The sequence below is a fragment of the Camelus dromedarius genome, chromosome 31 (genome assembly GCF_036321535.1).
Source record: "Camelus dromedarius isolate mCamDro1 chromosome 31, mCamDro1.pat, whole genome shotgun sequence".
Taxonomy (NCBI): domain Eukaryota; kingdom Metazoa; phylum Chordata; class Mammalia; order Artiodactyla; family Camelidae; genus Camelus; species Camelus dromedarius.
The window spans coordinates 3299214-3317260 of NC_087466.1; the positions used below are offsets into that span (position 1 = coordinate 3299214).

The 18047-nt window shown below is 47.2% G+C and overlaps 1 protein-coding gene across 2 annotated transcripts in view; it reads right to left on the reverse strand.

The window, feature by feature from the left end:
• Positions 1 to 18047, reverse strand: part of SPECC1L (sperm antigen with calponin homology and coiled-coil domains 1 like) — a 112620-nt gene that overhangs the window by 46921 nt on the left and 47652 nt on the right. For both annotated transcript variants that reach the window (XM_031442310.2, XM_031442311.2), the window contains 5 exons: positions 15748 to 15821; positions 14525 to 14700; positions 11318 to 11481; positions 8308 to 8399; positions 5698 to 5788 (listed from right to left, as the gene is read on the reverse strand). In XM_031442310.2, coding sequence (XP_031298170.1) covers positions 5698 to 5788; positions 8308 to 8399; positions 11318 to 11481; positions 14525 to 14700; positions 15748 to 15821 — 597 coding nt within the window. The remainder of the gene's footprint in view (positions 1 to 5697; positions 5789 to 8307; positions 8400 to 11317; positions 11482 to 14524; positions 14701 to 15747; positions 15822 to 18047) is intronic.

An 18047-nucleotide genomic window follows, 5' to 3' on the forward strand; every position in this document is an offset into this window, starting at 1 on the left:
AAATAACTATAATTAATATGTTAAAGCCTCTGGTGGAAATAACAGACAACATGCAACAGCCAGAATTTCCTATTTGAGTCTCACTTACAGTTCCCATCTCTCTGCTGACATTAGACAAATAAAACTGTGAGAACCAAATCTCTGGTTCTCAACTGAGGCAATTTGGCCAATATACCAATGTCCTGAGGCATTTCTGGCCGCTACAACTAGGGGGCTGGATGCGGCTGGAATCCTGGAGGGGGCTTACCATCTAGTGGGCAGAGGCCAGGGATGCCGCCAAACATCCTACCACGCACAGAACGGAGAATGGATTTTACTGCATGTAATTCTTTTTATCAGCCGGTATTGGGGGTGGGGGGATAAGATGCACACTGCAACAAAACTAACCTAACTGTACCACAAGAGCATGACACAGCCACCCCAAGAGGGCGTGAGAAAGGGAGCAGACCTAAGTAACCTTGAGAAGAAAGGTGCTTTGGCTGGATACTCTCAGGCTAAACACAAAAAAAGAACTGTCTGCAAACACTGCTCTGGTAAATTTGCTTCTCACAGGGCACGGTTTAGCAGTCCTGGGGCTACTGGACATGCGTACCAGGGGCCATCAAGTTAAGTAAATACGCTGCAGATAACGAGAGCTAGGTTTCTCACTTTTAGGAGAAAGAAGTCACAAATGAGGAAAGGGAGAAAGCCAGATGCACCCTCAGGTGCAGCCTGGAGTCAGAGGCATCAGTATAAACGCACGATTTCTGACAGACAGACAGACAGACAGACAGAGAACAGTCACAGGTGTGTATGCAGGGGCTGGTGCACCTACATACAGACTCCCTAGCTCCGTCCAGAGGGGAACTGCAGGCAGCGAGCATCACTGGCACCCAGATCTTACTTTCTAAGTGCCCTCAATTCCACAGCTGGTGCAGGAAAACCAAGGCTGGGTCATCTGAGGTGTGCAAAGTGAGAAAGCGCTTTGGGGCTTGGGTGGGACCTGGGGCGAGGGGAGTAGAGAAAAGAGGAAAGAGCTCCCAATGGCCAAAGTTGAAATAATATGAGCAACAGAATAAATAATAGTAATGGACTATAACCCACAGAACAAAATAAATACCCACGGGTCTGTACTAATACAAATAACTATAAATATAACAATAAATATAATAACGTAATATACATAATTCCTTACAGGAAGATGAGGAAACAGAAAATCACCGCCAGAACATGGTAATAACTGCTGCAGGCAAAATATACAGCAGACGCTAAAATCAGCAAGAGGAAGTTTAAGCAGAAATAGGATATTTATTACTTACCAGCAGACAACCACTGCAACCAGCGATCAAGGTCACGTTACAGTTACACGTGCCCCTGATGTGGTGGCACGCCAAGAAGGGGCACCCTTCCCAACAGTACAGAACCTCAACATGACACACCCAAACTGACAACCTGCTGCAGACTGGCGAGACCTGAGGAGGTGAGAAACTAAACGCAAACCGGGATCCTGAGTTTGCTCTGGAACAGGAAAGGGACATCAGTGGAACAAGGGGTGAGATCCAAAGCCTGGTTCAGTTCCTGACACTCTGACCACACTGCCTATGGTCACACAGGTGTTCACGTAAGGAAAGCTGGGTGAAGGGTTTACGAGAACTCTCTCTCAAATTTTTATAACTCTTCTCTAAGCCTAAACTTATCTCAAAAGAAAGAGTTTAAAGACAGAGAGAGCACCTTAAACAAACAGTGCAATGCCTTCTCACCACAACAAGGTACTAATGCAACTTACCTTGAAGTGCATTAAAAAAAAAAAGATGAACTGAAGGAAGGGTAGGTGGATGGGCAAATACATGATAAAGTGACTGCAGCAAAGTGCCAGTGAATCTAGGAAGAGGGCTGTGGATATTCACTACACAACGTCTTTCAATTTTTCTGATGCTTGAAATTTTTCATAATAATATGTTGGGAAAAACAAAGGAGGCCAGACAGTTTAGTTTATCAAGACAAATAAACACCAGGAACCACAGGCAATCGAAGGAAGGTGGGCAGGGACATCTATTAAACTGTAAATAAAAAAGGGTAGGATTTCTATCTGAATTTCTCCCTGGAATTTCCCAGCTAGGGCAGGATCAGAATCTGATTTAGATCTACTCTTTGGAGAATAAAAATTGCTGTGAGACTTTTTAATACAAAGTTCTTTTCCTTCCAGCTTAAAAGTAAAGAGAGAACTTTTAACAAAGATTTGGCTTTCTGGTAAAACCTCCTAACTTTGTATCACATTTATTAAATATACCTTTACCATAAATCAATTTTTTTCAAGAAATTTAAAAATTTTTCACATGTCTATTCTCAAGTAATACAATTAGACAGATGATAACAGCATGCATTTCTTTGAGGAACGTGACTGTACTTGGACTAATCAGCTTCCTCAGATACCTGTACGTCTCAACTGATGACACTAGTGTGACTCACCCAAAGTCACATGGATGCTGGGCAACCCCGGCTCCCCAACCATCAGCACCGTCTGGCTGAGGTCTCTGCTTAACCCCGGACCTTTAAGATCACAATGCAGGCGGGGGCCGTGCAGACCCTCCCAACTATTGGTACCCACATCCCCGGCAGCAGACCCACCCTCCACTGCTCGGGCTGCAAACACAGGCTCACATCTCTCTACAGAGATTCAGTGAAGTAGCATAGCACCTGTCACGACACAGACTGCCAACACCAACAACGGATTAGCCCATTTATGTAACAGATCTCTAGTCTAAAACACTTTCCTGCAAGTGATCTACAAGCATGATGAAAAACAGAACCAAAAAAACAGAACTTCTATAAAATATTTAACTGGAAAATACAACAAATTCTCTAATTTAAGTACAGTAGAACAAGCAGCGGCACCTTTCAATTGTTCAGTAACGAAGCCACTGAAACTTTCAAACTGAAAATGACAGATGGTGTTTTTTGATTTATGCCAAGACAAAAGAGACAAATAAGAAAGAAAAGCAGTTAACTCAGAGCTCAGACTCCTACTCTATTAATCACAGTTTGGATAACCACTGTGGCTTTTTATGACCAAGAATCATTTGGTTGTTCTCAGTTTTCTAAGTGTTTCCTTCCCTAGTGATGGTTTAAGATAAAAGATCACACTCTCAACAATTCTCAGATAAAATTCACCTAAGTGTGTTTCCCTCTCTCTTGTTTTTGCAGCTCCGACTAAATCTGATTAAGAGTTGTGACAGCAGGAAGGGGAGACTGAGACCAGCCTTCACACGGCCTCGCGTTCTCATGGTTTGTCATCAGGAGCCCCCACGACTCCAGGTGATGCGGGGGCCTTGGAACAAAGCAGACATGAGTCCCCGACCTCGCGAGCTCCCCACCAGGGGGGCAGGCAGTAAGCTAAGGTAAGTGCGCCACACCGTGTGGCCAGAAGGTAAGTGCTAAGGTTAAAAAAAAGTTAAGGGGAGAGAGATGAGGGAAAAGGTGTGGAGGAGAGCGTGCGGCTCACCACTTTCAGCACAGCCTCAGGGCCTCACAGCCTCACGAACGTGAGATCTGAGCAGCCCTGAAGGCGGGCGAGACACCCAGGCGAGTGTGGCAGCAGAGAAGAGTCAGCTCGAGGTTCCAGGTCAGGAGTGTGCCTGGCTGCCCAGGGGACAGCAAGGAAGACTGAATGGCCAGGCAGAGTGACCAAGAGAAAAAAGGGATGAAGCCAGGCTGGAGGGTCTGGAGGCCACTAAGAGAAAGCCAGCAGAACCTGGAAAGAGGGAGCTGGCCAAGGGCTGGGAGTGGGACGACAGTTCCACCTTACGTCCTTTAAGACCAGGCGGCCTGGAGGGTCAAGGGTAGACTGCAAGGGGCATTAGAAACCTTCTGCCAGAATCCAGGTGGGAGCGGTGGTGGCTCAGACCCAGGAGGTGGTAGGAGAGGGAGGGCAAGGCCCTGGTTCTGGGTGGACTTGAAAGCAGAGCCAGCAGGGTTTCCTAAAGAGCTGAACAGGTCCCAGGAATGGGGTCTGAGATAAAGAAGGGAGGAAGGAGCCTCCAAAGTTTCTGGAGGATGAAACTGTCATTAACTGAGGCAGGGAAGACAGGCTACAGGTAGATGGAGCCTGGGAAATGAGAGAATCCTGTCCCGGACAAACTCAGTCTGAGGGTCTCCAGTATCGAACTGGAGCTGTCACAAAGGAACTGGATACACAGTGTCAAGTCCAGAGGAACAGGATGCAGACATCAACTGAGGGGCAGTAACCACAGCCCCAAAACAGGACGAAGAGAGAGTGAGCGCAGACAGACAAGAGAGGCCCATGGACACTCCACCACTCACAGGAGACGGAGGAGGAAAAGCAAGAGTGGGTGTGAAGGACCAAAAAGAGCACCCGGAGGAGGGAGGGCTCAGCAGGGCCTGGGAGGTGGGCAGCTGGGGCACCACGCCACCCACAACCTCGACGACAGCGGCCATGGTAGCCAGTGAGGGTGCGAGCCCGCGGCGGGTGTGAGAGCCTGGGGAGCGTGGGAGCCCTGAGCCAGGTGCTCACGATCATCCCCGAGTCAGACAAAGAACAGCATCAGAGAGGCCGACAGTCCACACGCGAAGGCCGACGACCTCCCCATACACATACAAATCCCGGTGGATTCCCCAGGGTGGCGGGGGAACATGGTAAAGATGTAAACCGTCCACACTGTTTCCTCAGCAAGAGGACCCGCTGAGGGGAGAAGAGACCTCAGGTCACGGCTGACGAGTGACCCGGCGGCTGAAGCAGGGTGGAGGCAGGTCTGTGCAGGGCCGGTGGCAGCACCACCATCCTGGGGTCCGCTGTCCCCCCAGGGTGCACAACCAGCTTCTCCACGTCCCGGGCTCGCGGTGGGGGGCCAGGTCCACTGTCAACTGAATCTCTCCCGCCTGGCGCTCCCTGAGGCCCACGAAGCCAGCCCTCAAGCTTCCTTAAGGGAACACTTCCCCCAAGTCTGCTGATTCCTCTACACACCTGTCAAAACCGAAACCTGTGGTCTCAGCCCCAGAGCCCGACTCCCACACCAGGAGCGCGTGCAGGGGCTGGGTCCGCCCCGCCGAGAGGGGCCTGGCTCCCGAGGGTGCACACAGGGCCCAGTGTCTCCACACCCATCCCAACGAAGCCGCCTTTCCCAGAATCAGGCCTGACTCCCACATCCATTCTTCCAAAGTGCTTCAGCACCATATGGAGGAGGCAGTGGTGTAGGAGACGGACCCCCGTCCTCGAAAGGCAGGAGACCTGAGCTCTGGGGCTGCGTGGAAACGGGCACTCGATGGACCTCAGCTTCAGGGTCTCGAGTCCCTCTTACAAGCAGCACAGAGATCAGAACAGTGGGCTCGGGAGCCAGGCTGTCCCTCTGTACTGCACATTAACCACGTTACCTAACTGTGCTCATGAGCTACCTGACTTCCTGAAGCCTCACTTTTAGCATCTGTAAAATGGGACCACGAGCCCCATGAAGAACAGTGAGAGCGCAGTGCCCAGCACCGGCGCGTGCTCACCCCCACCACGAAGTACAAGTTGTCTTCCAAGACGCGTCTATCAGTGACTGATCTCCCATCTGTAGTTAAGACATGACACTAGTAAACTTCTGATAAAGAAGTACACTAGACTGGTAGAAATGTCAAGAACAAAAACGCCCAACAAGTTAGTTGGTCAAAAAGTCAGAAAAATAAAAAATGAACAAGCAAAGTGAAACCCATGGGATGCACCTTGAACAGGGATTTCCCCGTAGTTTGGTCTCTTATCTGCCAGGGCCGCCAGGGGTTTGGACGTGGAGATGGGTCCGCTTATGGAATGTCTCTGAAATCAGAAGGCAAAGGTGTTCAAGTTAGCCTGCACATGGACCTGGCCTCTCAAAGAGACTAAATGCTGCCGGAGTAAATATTTAGTTTCGAATTTGCATAGTTCCTTCCACATTGTCACAGTAAGACTGAAACACACACTCCTAGGGGCATCCGTGACCAGTATACTGTTTTAAAAATGAATACAGAGGGATCCCACCTGCCCCTCACTCACCAGTTAGCAAAAGTCGGTCGTGCTCCTGTGGGGCCGCTCGTGCCCTGGTTCCAAGCGGATCTCACTCCTGTCACCCGCTCATCAGCTTCCCCCTCACCACTGCCCAGGTGTAAACCTGTCATCCCAACTCAGCCCCCAGCCTCCTCAGCTCTGTCCCACACACGCAGCCACAGGTACCCCAGACACCCAAACCCTCTCCATTCTCCTGCTCCACTTCCCGCTCCTTGACGGGCTCCCAGCACGGCACCTGCTCAGGCCTCTTTCCTCGCTCCCCGGCCCTTCACCCCGCTGACCTCTGACTCCCCATTTCACTCCCCGCAGAGCCTGTGAGCCGCTGGCTTCTCCACATCCTACCAACACTGGATATCAGGAGTCTCAGTCTTGGTCACCCCGAGGGGTGTGCACTGGGATCTCGCTGTGGACTTAGCTTTCATTTCCTTGATGATTGACGATGTTGAGATCTTTTCACCTGTGTACTGGCCATTTGTGTCATCTTCTCTCAGGAAGGGACTTTTCAGATCTTTTGTCAATTACTTACTGGGCTATCTTCAACCAAGAAGACAAACAAGTCTTCTCTGAATACCAGTCTTTTGACAGATAAATGAATTACACATATATTCTCTCTAGTCTTTCATTTTCTTATTGGGAAGTTTCTTTCAGAGAATTTTCAAATTTTGATGCCCAATTTATTAATTTTCTTTTATAGTTCCTCCTTTTTTGTGTCCTAAGTAAGAAATCTTTGCCCTGTTGAAGTCATGGAGATTTTCTTCATGTCTTCATGTAGAAGTTCCGTAGTTTCAGCTTTTATACTTAGGTCTATAGTCATTTTCAGTTTTTATAAATGCCGGGAGGTGAGGGTTGTGGTTATTTTTTTTTCCATACGGGTATCTATTTGCCTCGGAATCCTTTGTTGAAAAGGTTATCCCTCTCCCACTGAATTACCCTGACATCTTTGTTGAAAAATCACTTGACCTGGATTTTCTATTCGACTGATCTAATGTGTACGTTTAAACTGGTATCAGTACCACACTGCCCGGGTTACTCTAAGTACTATAATCAGGGACTGTAAGTCTTACAAATTTGTTTCTTTCTTCCCCAGATGCTTTGGATATTCACAGTCTTTAGAATTTCCATATAAATTTTAAATTATACTATCAATTTCTACCAAATAGCATGCTGGGATTGTAAGCAGGACTTGTATCCTTCCATTTATTACTGTTTAACTTCTCTCAGCGTGACTGTACAGTTTTCATTATAAGGCTGTGCACTGTACTTTATTAAACGTATCGCCAAGTATTTCAATGTCCAGTTGCTCACTGGACTGGCGGAGCCTAAGAGACAGCAGGAGGGTGCTCAGATGGAAGCGAGTCTGCCATGACCTCACCCTGTAAGTGACATATTGTCACTCCTGCCACACTCTACGCATCAGAGCGAGTCACCAACTCCAGCCACCCCTCAGGAGGACTGAGTGCAGCTGCAGCAGAGCCCGGGTAAAGCCAGCGAAGAGCTGCCCAGGCAACCCAGAGAAACGGGAAAACCTGGGAAACTACTGTTTTAAGCTACTCGTTTTGAAGTGACTTGCTGTGTAGCAGGGGCCGAGATGTGCCAACTACACAGCTGGCCCTTAAACAACATGGTTTGAGCAGCGCGAGTCCACGATTACGCGCATGTTTTCAGCAGTAAATATTACAGCACTGCTCGACCCGCAGATGGGAACCCACAGGTGTGGGACCGTCGATGTGGAATCACAGGTGCAGAGGGCTGACTGTAACTTGCTGGTGGATTTTCGTCCATGCAGAGGGTCGGTGCCCCGACCCCCACACTGTTCAAGGGGCAACTGTACATGCTACTTAGGGACGTGTCTTAGTGCCGCGGTTAAAAGCATGGTCTCTGAAGCCACACTGTCCAGGCTCGAATCCAGCTCTACCACTTCTTAGCTGTACACCCCTCAGCAAGCTGTCAACCGTTCTGGGTGTCAGTCTCCACATGTGAAAGGTAGGGGTAACAGTGCCAGCACCCAGTAGAGCAGTTGCGAGGAGGGAAGGAGTTAACGTTACAAAGCACGTGGAACCGCGCAGCACATGCTCAACAGTCTATCACTGTGCTTAGAGATTTTCAGAAGAATAACACAATGGACAGCAATATAATTTCCCTTAAAGAATACTCCTCACAGCATCTTAGGGAAACAATCCCAACTACATCCCTCAAGAAGCAGTCACTCGCCCCATGACGTGGCGTAAGTGACTCTGAAAAGAACTAGTTTGCAACGCCGAGGCCCCCGACCCCCGCGGTCACGGCCTTACCTGCATAGGGGAGACAGCGGCTGCAGGGGGCGTTTTCATAGGACTTGGACTCAGAGGCGTCCGAGGAATGGCAGCTGCAGTCGGGCTGGGCACTGGGAGAAAAACAGACACACGAGGTGTGACGAATGCGTCATGGTGCAGGGGAGGCTTTTCCAACTGCTCTGCCCTAAGGGTTCACCTGAGTAACCAGCGCTCATGCTCCCTGGAAGATGGCCCTACTGACGCCTCACCTCCGCTGAACACTCCCGGCCGGTAGGGGGCGCTGCGCTTCCCCAGACGAGCTGTGCTTCCCTCCAACCCTGGTTACGCCATTCACTGCACTTCTGCTGTTTAATTAGCTTACTCGGTTAACATGCTCCATAAAGCAAGGAAATCCAAGTTCCCTGTGTACTAAATGAAGGCAGGCTGGGCTGTGCTCACCTCTCCTCACCTCCCCCTGCGGGGCTCACCACATCCCTTCACATGAACTTCCCATCTAACACACGGATGTGTGGATACCCGCTCACACGTCAGTGTCCCTCTCTGGACTGAACTGTTCAAAACTAGGATCCGTGATTTATTCACTTCTAGCTACCTGGGCTTAGCACAGCTCCTGGTAGCCGGTCCATAAAGAAGGTTATTCGTCCAAAGCGAAATTAAAACCAAAGCGAGACACCCCAGTGAGATGAGGCCCACCGTGCAGAGGAGCAGGACGAGCAGGTCAGTGCGGAGGCTCCCGTGCACCAAGTTCTCAGACATAGAACTACTATTTTCAGACGCATTTTTTGATTGAGATAAAATTCACATAATATGAAGTTAACCATCTTTTAAATGCACAGTTCAATTAGTACATTAGCAACATGGTGCCACTGTCACCACCACTGTCTAGTGCCAGAACGCTTTCATCATCCAAAAGGAAACCCAGTACCTCTGCAAGTAGTCACCCCCATCTACCCTGCCCCGGCCCCTGGCAAACACCACACTGCCTTCTCTCTACGGATTTACCTACTCTGCATATTCCACGTTAAGTGGAACCTTACAACACGCAGCCTTCAGTGTCTGCTTTCTCGGCCAGCCTGTGTTCGACGTTTCCCCGCAAGGCAGCGTGTGGCAGTACTCCGTTCTTTCCCGCGGCTGAGCGCCACGGACAGACCACACTCTGCTCATCCTGTCACCAGCTGATGGACACTGGGGGTCCCCACATTTTGGCTACTGTGAACAGTGCTGCGATGAACACAGGTGTACAAGTGTCTGCCTGAATACTTGTGGTCACTTCCTTTGCATATATAACTAAAAATGAACTGCTGAACCATTTAGATGTATTTTATTATGAAATACTGTTTTTTCAAAAAATCCATATAGAAACAAATTATCTTTCTGCATTAAAGCTCATTTTATTGTTATTATGAGTAACTGCACAATTTTAACTTAGTGGAGACCCTGCATCACCACTTGGGTTTAGAACTGTAATCCACACCCTCCTGGTACCTCTCCCCAGCGCGTTACACTCAGGGAGCCATGGACAGCAGTTCCGGGCACATCCGTCTTGCACTGTCAACGTAATTATCTACGTACTTTAGAAAACAAAGTGAGATCACACTTTAACACTCGTCTGCAACCTGCTGTAAAGGACCGCAGGTGTATTTAACATGAGCACTTTGAGATCCACCTCATCCTTACTAAAAGACGGATTGTATTTTACTAAATTAATGGGTCAAGGGTGACTTAACCCTTTTAACTGCCACTGAAGCAATTTCCAGATTTCCTGTTTTTTCAAACAACACTATACTGAAAACTCTGTACACACGCATCTCTCTCTTCCCCTTGTGCTGGTATCACGTGTAACACCTCCCAGGTCTGTGAATACGGCATTTTAAATTCGAAAATACTGTGTAACTGCCCCCCAAAATCTGTACTAGCAGTGTGTGTGAGTATACAAGTGAGTTGTGCTCTAATTTTAAGTCAAAGAAAACGAATTTGTGTCTAATCATAGAATACAGATTCTGGCAACACTACTTTTATTGGAGTGAATTAGAATAAAGCCTGCCGTGAAGTTCAAATAATTTCTAGAGTAAAGTGGAAACTTTAGGACACATGACAGTGAGTTGTTTTTAAAAGCTATATCCCTCTCCCTCCCTGGAGCTGAGGAGGCGAGGACAGGGAGCCCAGCCACCGGAGGGCAGCAGGCCGAGCTTCCAGGAGAGAAAGGGTGTGCGTGTCGAGTCCAACTGGTTCCTGGACCCAAGTGCAGTGCAGCTTGGGTACAGAGGGTGGGGAAAGAGTGGTTCCCCTGGGGTAAGAGGAGGCAGGGTCAGACTATGCAGGCAGCTAGGATCTGAATTTCATTCTAAATGTAATAAGGCAGTTGAAGGATTTTAAGCAAGAAAAGACCTTTCTGTGATGAAATGAAATGGCCAGACTAAATAGGAGATCATGAAACTGGCAGGTGACGATGGCCTGAACCAGCAGCTGACTGTGCCACCCAGGATGGGAGCAGAGCACAGACGTGCGTGTTGGAGGCTGGACGCGCTAACAGATCAGGTGTGGAGGTGACGAAGGAGGGGGATTTAAGGAACCAGGAAGGTTCTTAGATTTCTGGCTTAAATAACTGCCATTTACACAGGGGAAGGATGGAAGCTGAGAGACATGAGCTGGTGCCAGACGCAGGAAGATGTCTAGGAGACACCTAAGTGTCAACGTCAAGGAGGCACTTTAACACACAGGCCTGAGGGGTTAGGAGGAAGGGAAAGGGCAGAAGTCACACACCTGGAAGTTTCTAGGCACAGAGAAGATACTCAAAGTCAATGCAGAGACACCTCTGCACGGGGCAGGACACAAGTCTGACACCAAGATCTCTGAAGCTGACAGGTCCCAAATTGCCTATCACGCTGCACCTTGTGGTAAGACTGACTTACTGATATGAGGTGAAATTTAGTGAGGATGGACCAAGATGGTGAAGACCACCACGCAGACCAGAGGACACGGCCCACGAGCACGGCTGCCTGCCCCCAACACAGCAGTAAGGCGCTACCTTGAGATGCGCTGTCAAAGGACTTGATGAGGGTCTTGACCGTGGGCGTCGGCTCAGAGGAAGTCGAGGACCTTCTACTCAGGCCCATCCCCTGCCTTAAGGCGGCCAGGTCCCTCTCTACAGCGTTCATGTAGTTATACACCCGGCCTCGCTCCTCTTCTTGCCTGAAAACAATTTTGAGCGCAGGGCATTTTTATAAATACACTGGAAAATACACATTTCCCCTTCCCAACTGAAAAGCATTAAAAAGTATCAGTTAAAAAACAAAAATATTATCAGTTGAGCTGAGTAAATTACCTGATCTAATATTCCCATCTGCTTGGTAAATTCCAGGAAATGATATTAAAATTTTTATATCAGGTTATCCTAACTAGGTTAAGTAACCATCAGTTTCCATTTTCATCTAAGTAAGTGTAAGGTGAGGACATCAGTAATCAATTAGCAGTAAACTGGGAGGCATACTGGCCAGGTTTGTGACTCAAGCTGGGAGTCTCAAGGTTCTGTGCTGCTGAGAAGGCTCGTCCCAGGGGTCTGGGACTTCGCCAGGACGTGCAGATAATCAGCACCAGCTCAATCTAACACGTCACATACAGATGTGGAAATACAAAGAAATGAAATCAAAGCCCATATTCTTAAAATTAAAAAAAAACAAAAACAAGAAATGGTGTGGTCTCCAAAGAGAAGTTCTACAAAGGGAGAAAAAGAAGGAAAGAAAAAATGCCTGGACCACATTGGTAACATGGGTCTCCTGGACGCTCAGTGTGAGGAGTCTTGAGTCGTCTAAAAGGATCAGTTCTGCCTCATTTCCAGACAGCTCTGCCCCACGGAGCTGACCCCACAAAAGTTTTCGTGTGGGATGAGATTTCCATTGCAAAGTTGGCCCATGTCATGTAACTATCAAGTATGTTTACCACGGACAAAATTAAGCCAGTCCTTGGGAAGATTTGTCTTCGGTGGACATTTGGCTCTTCTGACAGAGTTTCTTGCCTCAAGATATACCAGAGGGTATCATGCTCAGAAGTTTTAATAGAAGACGTACAATAGCAATCACCCAACTTTTTGGTCTTAGACCTCCTTTCTACTCTTAAAAATTACTGAGGACCCCAAAGAGCTTTTGTTTACGTGGGTTATAGTGACTGACAGTTACCATATTAAAAAACTAAGAAATACTTTAAATATTTAATCCATATAAAAAATAAACTCAGGGCTTGTTAACATAACTAACATATTTTTATGAAAACAACTATGTTTTCCAAAACAAAAATAATAAATAAGAAGAATAGCAATGTTTTAACATTTTTGCATATCTCTTTAATGTCTGGCTTAACAGAAGACTGAGAGATTCTCATTTCTTCTGTATTCAATCTACTGAGATATGGAAAAAAGGCAGGCCTCGCAGTCATGTAGCTGGAAAAGTGAAGACTACTGTAATGCTATTAAAAGACACAGCCGTGGCTCTCTGGATAACTGGCTGCCCTTCCTCGATCCCACACTGAAGCACAGCAGCCTTGGCAGTTAGTTACTCAAGGTTAGTTAGGATGTGGAATCTGAAATTGTGTTAATGAGCACCCCCCAACTTGGTCCACAAAGACCCCCGGTCCACCTGGCACTTCTAACGGACCTGGGTCTTGCGCCCAGGCAGGCCTGTGTAACAGCACGCACTGGTCATACGGAAAATACGGGTTCACTGAGTTACACGGATTTCCCAAATGCTGACGCCTGGCATGATACAATTTATTTTTAAAAGTCCCTTGTTTCTATCACTAGTAACCTCATCAGGAAGTTCTTTAAACATGGGAAGCTGCCGAGCTCACAGCGGCACGTACAAGTTTTCCAAAATCCTAACACTCCCCTGAAAGCCCACATTTTATAATTGGTACCAAATGCTGTCAGCTGTTTCCCTTGAAGTGACAGGGCTCTCGTCATCATTTTTAGGAAACATCCACTAAATACCAAATCTGGGCCAGCCGTTCTCCAGTAAAAATTTTCATTCCGTGAAGGAAGAAAACAGCACAGAGCACAGCGGGCCGTGGGGCCCTGCCCAGACAACCCTGGCTCGCGTGGGGCAGAGGCAGCAGAAGCACCTACGTGCACCTCCCTCTGCGCCTCCCAGAGCTTCAGAGATAACACACTCAAGGAGCCAGGCAGCAGCGCTAACGATCCCCTGGAGAGGGAGGGAGGGAGGAATGAACAGATGGAGCACAGGGGATTTTTAGGACAATGAAATTACTCTGTATGATACTACAGTGGTGGCTGCATATCATTATGCATCTGTCAAAACTCATAGAGTACAACATCAAGAGTGAACCCTAATGTAAACTGTGGATTTTGGTTGATAATAATGTGCCCATGTTGGTTCATCGGTTGTACTAAACATGCCACACTGATGAGGGATGTTGAAGGTAGGGGAGTATATATGTGTGAGTGGGGAGGGCTATGTGAGAACTTCTCTATATTTTCTGCTCAGTTTTGCTGTGAACTTGAAACTGCTCTAAAAGAATAAAGTCTATTTAAAAAAAAAAAGATCCCCTGCTCCACCAAGGACATCTTCAAGGGACACCTGCACTGAGAGCGCGACTTGGTGCCAAGGCCTGGATCCACCAAAAGTTTACGTCTGCTTCTTGCTGTCTGTGTGAAAGTCAACACAGCTAAAGGGGCAAACAACACTCAGTACCACTGCGCAGTCTGCCCCCGAAGAACCCCTGAAGGGCTCTGGGGACCCCCACTCTATTAAGACTGGCTAGAATACACGAGACGTGGTCCTGAGCACATTCAGGTGTGTCTCACACCAGCCTGACAACAACTGGTCTCCTCTCTAGAGGTGAGCAGACTGAGGGCCTGGCCCAGACCTCACAGCCAGAGAAGGCAGAGCTGCACCAGGGCGAGGTCTGTCTGCCCAGGGTCCACAGGGTCAGGGCTGGGACGCGGGGACGGAGGACACGGGGGAGCCACTAGGGGTCGTGTGCCAGTAGTCACTCTGGCCCCCTAGAGGGGTGGGTTACGGACACCAACAAGTCTGAAAAGCCACACTATACTGTTTCACAGGTGTCATAGAATGGGCCCAGGAAAAGTGAGTGACTTTCAGGAGACCCAGACTCAGGCACACCGGGTCAGACCCCACATTTCTCTGTAATATCCCATCACAAAGCCAGGACTTAGGTGCTCTCCACTGAAGCGTAAGTGCACAGCTGGTTTCTCAGGACATACTTGCGTGATTTTATTTCCTCCAATTCTTTTGTGAGCTTCTCATTTTTCTCTTGAGCCTCATGTAACCGGCGCTTCAGATCACCAATCTCCTCCTGGGCTTCGGACTTGATGTCATTTGCAATGACCACTGCGGTCTGGAGATCAGCCTGAAACTGCCGCCACTCCGCCGATTCTTCCTACGTTAAAAAACTAAATTTTTATTTCCAAAAGAGAGCAATAAAGACTTATTTAAAAACGATAAAATGTGTTTATGATTAGACTGCTATAATGCACTGTCTCAAATGATGACTGATTTCTTTTAAACCCCAGAGAACTGCTACCACTTACTTCTAACGGATAATGTATTACCAGCAAGCTTGTTCTTAGTGAGGAAAAGATTTTCCATCTGATTTGTCTACTCAAAGAGTGCTCAATGTTAATGACGAAAGCGTCAAGCCTCCCTTCTTCATGCAAGTTTCACAGTAAATCTTACGAAAATAAACACAGTATCCAAAATTTACAGCACTTTACCTCTGAAAAGCTCAAGAAGGTAGAAGAGTGGTGTGTGAATCACACTGAAAGATTTTACAGTGAAAAACTATAAATATCCTGACATCAAAAACTAACAGGAAAAAAAACTATCAAAAGGAAAGGAAAAGGAAGAGGAAGCCAGAAGCAAACACCACACTGGATCTGGGCGGACAGAATCACACAGAGAGAGGCGCTGAGGACCAGCAGGGTCTGCTGCTCCCCTGGCCATGGAGGGTGTGCATGGTTCCCAGGGGCCACCTCCCCCCACCAGCCACAGCTGCCCACCCGTGCCCAATGCCCCCGCCCCAAGGCAGCCTGAGCAACCGAGGCTCAACCCAAACCATAAGCTGAGCTCCCCGCCCTCCGCACCAGAGCAGCACAGCCATCTGCAGGTTGGTCACATCCACAGGCGACCGAAAACTCATAAGAAAACAGCTTAGTTTGGGACACTTTATAATCAAGAGCTAATAAACTTCCTTTCCAAAATATAACACTTGCTTCCTAAACCCATCTTTCTGAAATGACTACTCATAAATTACTAGCACATTCTTCTGTCCAGAATCGAGTACCAGCCGGCATCTGAAGTGATGGCATTAGCTTCCTGCCCACACCCGGGGGACCAGTACTGTAACCACCCCTGGTGAACGAGGGCACAGTCAGCAACTTCCAGAAAACTCCATTTTGACGAGATAACACAAGGAGAGTTCTCCTACCCGAAGTCTCCTGTGCAGTGTCTTGATTTCTCTTTCCATGTCATGTTTCTGGTCCTGGAGTTTTTTAACCGTATCTGAAAAGACCACAAAAGTTTAAATAATTATTCTTAAAATTGTGTTTGAAAAGAATAATACACAGGGATAAGGTACCTAAATATGACATTTTAAAAAATCATCCTGCCCAAAACCTTTTATTTTTAATATAAAACTTAAAAAGAAAAAAGAATACTCAACCCAAGTATAAACCAATATTACTTTGTAAGGAAAATATCAAATTTAAACCACTACGTCTGGATTACTTCCTTCCTCAGTGTCTTAATTCTGAAACAAAAAGTTAAGTACAATCAATTGTTAGAAACACACACACATTGTTGGCTCACAACCAATCAAAACAACATTGACTGCTATTAAAATGTGAGCTTTTAATCAAAAGGGTCATTAATCTAAAGTAGTTATGCAAATATAACTTGCTTTACAAACTAGAATAAATTCCAGAAAAGTGGTAAATTAGTAAAATTTTTACAAAATTAATTACATACTAACTTGGGGAGCTGCTGTTTAATTCTATGGAAAGTCTTTTTACAAAATAAAGGGTTAAAGTAAATCAATACTCCTCACATAACTTCTTGCACAATTTGTATTTCCTTCTGACAATTCCACACACCGCGAACATCTGACGAGCACACTAATGGGCAAACAGTGGGAGGGGTGCACCGGTGGACGCACAGCCAAGGCCTGTCCCCTGGATCCAGAAACGCACTGGGAAGTCACAGCCTATTTGGAAGGTTCTGCTCAAAAATCCCTGCGTGAGGGACACGCCTGGGGGGGGTGCCGTGCTGGTGCCACTCAGCAAACCTACCGCAGCTGGCCACTCTGACAGCTCAGGAACTGTCCCCCTCTCTCTGGTTAAACACCAGAAGAGGCACTCACACCCGGTGACAAGTATGCTGACTGACTTCACTTACGCCCCTCCCAGCAGAGCCCTGTCCTTTCTGCACTCCAGCTCTGTCCTGTACAGCCTTGTCTCTGTTACTGCCAACACAGGTTCATTTCTGTCCCTACCCAGAGGCTGAAAACATCCCAAAGTCAGGAGCCATGCGGTTGAGGTCACAGCCCCAGCACCTGGCACGTGGTAGGCCTAAAACGTAAAGTAAGTGTATAAGCATGTGAGCTAGTGGACGCAGCAGGAGAAAGCAATACTAAGGTCACTACCCAGGGTCGTGCGTCTGAACATTCCCGAGACAGGACTTCACTCTTTCCTGTCAGGGACATCCAACTATGGACACTGGTGTTTCCGAGTGAACATTCCCTTCCATCCCTTACGCCCAGCAGAGTGAATACCTGTGTGCAATGACACACGTAAGCAAAACACCTCTCTCAGGCTAACAAAGTGTTAGCGTCTATGCAGACCCTAAGGCATGAGCTTTTTCTTGGACGTTTTCCCTTAGATTGCTCCTGGGTGGCTTCTCTGTTCCGTCAGGAACCCGCTCTGCTGAAACCTTGGAAACCTTTCATTCAAAGTTGATACGTTTGTGTTCCAGTGTTTTTAAACCACATAAATTCACTTTGGTAACAATATAAAACCTAGAATATTTGTAACAATTATATGTGTAATAATTACTGTAAGTGTATAATAATGGTATGTTTTCTAAAACTGGATTAAAAAATGAGATAAAACATGGGTGAAAAAAACTAGCCATTCTCAGTAGTCAACCTCCTCCCGTGTATTACCCTAAGGTTGTTCAACAAAGTTAAGGCCTATGAAATAAAAAGTTCATTAATTACTTTTACTCAGTAATTCACTAAACAGCTTGTTAAGTACCTACTTTGTACTGGATTTTTTTTTTACAAGGTACTTAAGATACAAGAGGAAGGGAAAAAGGTATAGTCCCTACTCTCTTAAAGACAGAAAATAAGATGTTCGTGTATGCAGAGGATTAAACTTTTACAATCTGTCTCTATATAAGCTGCTACAGACCTCACTTCACCTGGAAGCTGAGGGCCAAGTGGGACATCCAATTTGGCTGAGGGGAAGCAGACACCAGGTAAGTGGGTGAGTCCATGACCCTGCCCTGCATTCAGAGAGGCACGGATGGCTCTGGAACTAGCAGGGAATTTGGCTCCATATGACCCAATGAGGTGGAATCAAGGGTTTGGCAATACTACCAAACACAGACAAGGACAGAAGGTAAAACGTGTGTGGAAAACATTAGGGGCTACACCTTCACTTACGCTACACTTAGGTGCAAAAAGTTTATAATAAAACGAGCAAGCAAACAAAAAAGTGTATAATTTCTCCT